Source organism: Chrysochloris asiatica, unplaced genomic scaffold, assembly GCF_000296735.1.
Source record: "Chrysochloris asiatica unplaced genomic scaffold, ChrAsi1.0 scaffold00415, whole genome shotgun sequence".
Classification (NCBI taxonomy): Eukaryota; Metazoa; Chordata; class Mammalia; order Afrosoricida; family Chrysochloridae; genus Chrysochloris; species Chrysochloris asiatica.
In genome coordinates, this window is record NW_006408933.1 from 536277 (window position 1) to 542748 (window position 6472).

Consider the following 6472-nt stretch of genomic DNA (forward strand, 5'->3'; position numbering starts at 1 on the left):
GACAAGTCTGATGAAATTCTTATCTTTATTCTTCTGAATATAGTATGTCTTTTCTTATCTTACTGCTTTAAATATTTTCTTTTTACCTTTTGTTTTCAACAGTTTTAGTATAATGTATTTAGGTTATTTTGTGTGTGAGGAAAAGGGGTCATTTATCCTGATTGGGTTTTTCTGGACTTTTATGATCTGTGGTTTTCTGTCTTTAATTATTTTGAGAAAAATACTTAGATACTTTTTCTTCTGCTTCATTTTCTCTCGTCTCTTTCTGGTACTCAAATTACATGCATTAATGATAATTTGTTATTATCTTAGAACTCTTTGATGCTCCCTTAATATTACTTTGTGTTTTAATTTGGGGAATTTCTAGTGGTTGTTAGGTGCTATCGAGTCAGTTCTGACTCACAGCTATCCTATGCACAGTACAATTAAACACTGCCTGGTCCTGTACTATCCTCCTAATTGTTACATTTGAGCTTATTATGCCAGCCACTGTGTCAATCCATTTCATTGGGGGTTTTCCTCTTTTTCTATGACCCTCCTTCTTTACCAAGCATGATGTCCTTTTCCAGAAACTGGTTTCTCCTGAGAACATGCCTGAATTATGAGAGATGAAGACTCTCCAATCAGGCTTCTAAGGAGTATTCTGTCTGTACTTCTTCCAACACAGATGTGTTGTTCCTCTGGCAGTCCATAGTACTTTTAATATTCTTTTCCAATACCATTATTCAGATGCATCAATTATTCTGCAGTCTTCCTTATTCACATTCCTACTTTCACATGCATATGAAGCAATTGAAAAAAACCACGTCTTGGGTCAGATGCAACTTAGTCCTCAAACTGACATCTTGGCTCTTGAACACTTTAAAGCAGTCTTTTGCATCAGATTTGCTCACTGCAATACATCAATGTTGCTTCAATGAGTGGTGATAGTGGATCCAAGCAAAATTAAGTCTTTGACAACTTCAATCTTCATTTATCATGATGTTATTTATTAGCCCACTTGTGAGGATTTTTGTTCTTTACATTAAGGTGCAATCCATACTGAAGACAGTCTTTGATCTTCATGAGTAAATATTTTAAGTCCTCTTCACTGCCAATAAGCAAGGTTATATCATCTGCATATCATAGATTGTTAATGAGCTTTCCTCCAATCCTGATACCACCTTCTTTTTCATAAAATCCAGCTTCTCAAACTATTTGTTCAGCATACAGATTAAATGTTGTTGTTATTAAGTCCTGTTGAGTTGGTTCCGACTCAAAACTACTCTATATAAGGTTTCTGAGGAGCAGTTGGTGAGTTTGAACCTCTGTCCTTGCAGTTCAAACTGACCTTGTGGTCAATTGCTTATCCTGCAGTGCCATCCCAGGACTCCGTCAAACTGAATAAGTATGGTGAAAGGATGTAACCTTTTCACACACTTTTGATTTTAAACAGAACCCTTGTTCTGTTTTAATGATTGCCTCTTCGTCTATGTACAATTTCCTCATGAGCACACGTAAGTGTTCTGGAATATCCATTTTTTGCAATGTTATCCATAGTGTGTCATGAGAAAGCTTTTGTATAGTTAATAAAGTACAAGTAAACATTTTTCTGGTATTTTCTGCTTTCAGTCAAGATCCATATGATGCCAGCAATGATATACCTAGTTCCATGTCCTCTTCTGAATCCAGCTTGAATTTCTGGCAGTTTCCTGTCAATGTACTGTTGCAACTGTTTTTGAATTATCTTTAGCAAAAAATTTATTTGTGTGTGATATTGTTTTATGATTTCCACATTCCATTGGGTTACCTCTCTTTGAAACTGACAGAAATATAGATCTCTTCCAGTTGGTTGGCTAGGTAACTGTCTCCCAAATTTCTTTGCATAGATGAGTGAGCCACCTCCAGGTCTGCATCAGTTTGTAGAAAGATTTCAATTTGTGTTCTGTCAATTCCTGGAGACTTGTTTTTTTGCCATTGGTTTTTGATCATATGCTGACTCTTGAAATGGTTGAACACCAACCATTTCTTTTTGGTACAGTGACTGTGTATTCCTTCCATCTTCTTTTGATGCTTTCTAAATCATTCAATATTTTCCCCACAAACTTTTTCCATACTGCAAGTTAAGGTTTGAATTTTTTCTTTCAAGCTTGAGAAATGCTAAACGTATTCTTCCCTTTGGATTTTCTAACTCCAGGTCTTTGTACATTTTGTTACAATACTTGTCTTTGTCTTTTGAGCTGCCTTTTGAAATTTTGTTCTCAGGCCTTTTATTTCCTAATTTCTTTCGTTAGCTTTAGCAATTCCTATTTGTTATTGTTGTTACGTGCCATCAAGTCAGTTCTGACTCATAGTGACCCTGTATACGGTTTTCCAAGGCTTTATATCTTTGTGAGAGCAGAAAGACTTATCTTTCTTCACAGACCTTGTGGTTCTCAGCCCAGTGCTTCTCATATGGATTTCTATTTACCTATCTTCATCTCTCTTACTTTGGACACATTGTTAGGAGGGACCAGTTGCTGGAGAAGAATATCATGTTTGGTAAGGTGGAGGGTCAGAGAAAAAGAGGAAGACACTTAATGAGATGGATTGGCAAAATGGCAGCATCAATGGACTCAAGCATGGCAACTATTGTGAGATTGGCCCAGGACCGGGCAGTGTTTCATTCTGTTGTGCATAGGGTTGTTATGAGTTGGTACCAACTCAATGGCACCTGACAACAATTATCTTCAAATTTACTAATTCTTCCTTTAGCTGTGTCACATCTACTGATATGCCCATTGGGGGACTTTTGGGTTTGGGTCTTATTGTTATGTGGTTACCTTCAGTGTACCAAAGATTTTGAATACCTGTCGTGATGGACTACCATTGACTTATTTTCAGACTGGAAGCTGGGAAGCTCAGTGTTTATGTTTTCACCTGTCCCCACATGTCTGCTACATGTTAGTAATCTGTCTCCAAGGTTTTATGTTTTTTTCTCAGTGATAGACTGACGCAGCTTACTAAACTGTTTGTTAGACTAGTGTTAGGAGCCAGGAAGGATCTGTATTTTCATGGTCCAATCTCAGTCTTTGGCAAAACCTATGTGCTTTGAATGTGGAAATGAGACTCTCTCACACTTCCTGCCCCTCCTCCCGAACTTCAAAACTCTACTTTGTATTAGTGGTGGACCTTTCCTTCCTTTTTGCTGTTGTAAAAATCATTTCAGTATTATATTTTCTGGATTCAGTCCTGTATCTCACCCCTGCCTCAGGTGTGGAGGATTTTTCTCTATCCCCTTTTCAGCCACAAAGTGAGTCTCAAAGAAAAGGTGTGACATGGAATCTTCAGGCTTCTCCCCCACCGGAGGGCACCCTCCTCCCCCCCCCCCCCCCCACACACACCTGTTTCTGAGCCATTGGGAAGAATGCTCCCTGAGACAGTGCCTTAGATTTGTGGGTACTTTCAGAGGAGAACTTCAGACATATGAGACAAAAGAAACAGACAGATTACATGGGGGAAATCATGATTTATTGGACTGATGTGGGGATTTGGTTTCTTGCTGGAGTCAGAGAACTGTTTCTTGGAGCCAGGACTTCCCTGAGGGGATGTGCAGGATCAGGGAGGGATCCACATCATTCTGCCACAGCAGGAACTTATTGTCCCAGAGTTTAGGAGGATAGCTGATGGAAAACAGTGTGCTTTCATCTGTAGAACATGTAGAACATGGAGGAGAACAAAGGACCCATTTCAGGAGTAAACAAGTGAAGATCTGTCCATGCTAGGAATGGCTATCTGGAGGTACATGATCAGCAACAGGCAGGAGTGCTACAGGAGACAGGTCTGCAGATGAGGGTGGGACAGGAGGGCTGGCAGCAGCAAGAGGACTGGCATGAGGGGGGCACACACATGGTGGGCTTGCAGCTCACAGGCACATACACTGTGGGTTTGCAACTCAAGGGCACGCAGATGGTAGGCTTGCACACAAACCCAGCAGGCTTGCTGCTCACAGGCACACAGCAGGCTGGACCACAGGAGGAGGCCTGGCCACAGGCTGCAGGGCAGCACAGGGACTGGCAGCCACTAGGGCAACCGTTGGCAATCCCACAAAGTGACTGGCAGGAGGAGGCCACACCACACAAGGGCCTGCACAGCAGATTCATGCAGGACATTGGACGGCAACAGGAGTTCCCACAACAGGGGAGTGAACAGCAGGCACTGGGAACAGAGCTCAAGGGTCTAGAGCACATAGGCTTGGAGCAGACTGATTGGCAGTTGGAGGAACAGCTGGTATTGCACATGGTTGAAGTGTGTGACCGGCAGGGTTCAGGGAGTAGGCAGGGGCTGATCTGGATGCACCTTCTGCTGAGAGGCCTTTTATATCCTGTGCCCGTGGGTGTCCTGGCAACTCAGAAGCTCAACTGTTGTCTTCCTTGTGGCCATTTTCCCCAGCCCCTCATTCTTACCTGGCTTTGAGACCAATGTCTTTCTGTAAACAAGATTTCTGGTCTGACTCTGTGTGGGCTCCACGTCAGTTTCTCAAATATTATTTTGTCCACATAGCCCTCTTGACACTCTCCCCACCCCAAAATATTGTATCTTTTCTATCTTCTTTCTTTTTTTGTCCCTTTCCATCAGTTAAGACTATAAGGTCATATTATTTAGTCTGAGCTTTATTTTATACAGCAAAACCTTAAGCCTTAAGCCATAAATCTGAAGACCTTAAATTTGGCAAACTGTCCTGAGGACCAAATCAACCTACTGCCTATTTCTGTAAATGAAGTTAATTTATTTTATTGTGATAAAATATATATAATACAAAATTTGTCATTTTAATCGTTTCCAAGTATACAATCCAGGGGCATTAGTCACACTCACAATGTTGTTCACTCATCACTATATTTGATTTTAAAAGTTTTTCATCATTCCAAGATTAAATCATCATCATCAACCTTTTATTAGCAGTTACTTCCCACTCCTCCCTCCCCCATTCCCTGGTAACCACTCATCTACTTTCTGTCTCTATGCAATTACCTATTCTAGATAGTTTATGTATGTGGGATCATAAAATATTTGCCATTTTCTGTCTCACTTACTTCCCTTAGCATAATGTTTTCAAGGTTCAGGTTCATCCATGTTATAGCATGTATCAGATCTTCAATTCTGTTTATAGCTGAGACATACTCTGTTGTATGTATGGACTACATTGTGTTTATCCATGTTTGGGTTATTATGGACAATGATACAATGAAGAATGGTGTACAAATATCTCTAGTATCTGGTTGTGTTCTCACTCCCAAGTCCTTTTGGTATATAAGGGTAAGTCAGAAAGTATTGCTACTAGGCTTCCAGTTTATACATTCAGGGGTTTATTCCAAATAAAACTTGTTTAAACCTGTTTCTGGGATCAGCTGATGGCTGCAGACAAGGTCTCTTAATAATACAGTAGTCTTAATATCTTTAGGGGCCTTCCAGAAACAGGTCAAATCAAAGCATTTCTTCTGGAAAACTGGTGGACCAGTTAAATTCAAGGAAGAGAAGTTAATTTAGAAGTTTGGGTGACTGTTTTTGGAATTCCAAAGGCATACTCTTGATACCTGGATTAGTATACTTGATCCATAACTTGTTAACCATGGCTTATGCCTTCATTATATTATTATATTCAAAAGTAACATTTCAATCTATTTTGATACACTAAGCAGGAGCAAGAAGAGGTTTTCTGCTCCTGTAGAGATTTACAGCCTGGGAAACTCTATGTACACCCAGCAACGACAAGCAGAAGATTAAAGAAAATAGACAGAGTGAAAGAAAATTAACAGACTTTATATAAGTATATGTTATTTTTGCTAAGTGCTGGTTCCAAGTCACAGCAACATTATGCACAACAAAATGAAATACTGTGCCATTCTCACTACCTTTGCTACACTTGAGCACATTGCTGCTGTCACTATGCCAATCCATCTTGTTGGGAGTCTTTTTCTATATCGCTGACCCTCACTTTACCTAGCATGCTGTCTTTCTCCAGGGACTGGTCCCTCCTGATAATATGTCTGAAGTATGACAGATGAATTCTCGCCATCCTGGCTTCTAAGGAGCACTCTGGTTGTACTTCTTCCAGTGTAGATTTATTTGTTCTTCTAGCAGTTAAAGATATTTTTAATATTGTTCTCTAACACCATAACTCAAATGCATCAATTCTTCTATGGTCTTTCTTATTCATTGTCCAACTTTCACATGCATATGAAGCTATTGAAAATACCATGGCTTGGGTCATGCACACCTTTGTCCTCTGTCAGGACCTGCCTGACATAGGGGTTCGGTTCACGAGGAGGAGATACCTGATGGCAATTGCAATATATCAAGAATACACAGAAAGAGACAAAAAGAGAGACAATGAGGCACCCCAAAGCCAGGGTGGATACATCACTGGTGGGCAGGCTCGGGAGTACAGGCATCATGGCCTCTGCAGGCAGCAACTCACTGCCCTGCCATCTTTACTGCGTGCCCTCCATCT

At 40.5% G+C, this 6472-nt stretch overlaps 1 protein-coding gene across 1 annotated transcript; it reads right to left on the reverse strand.

Annotated features, from left to right (window-relative positions):
- Positions 1-3767: 3767 nt before the first annotated feature.
- LOC102831341 (keratin-associated protein 12-1-like) lies at positions 3768-4130 on the reverse strand. Its single transcript, XM_006876800.1, has one exon. The coding sequence runs from the start codon at positions 4128-4130 to the stop codon at positions 3768-3770; it is 363 nt and encodes a 120-aa protein (XP_006876862.1).
- Between the last annotated feature and the right edge of the window lie 2342 nt (positions 4131-6472).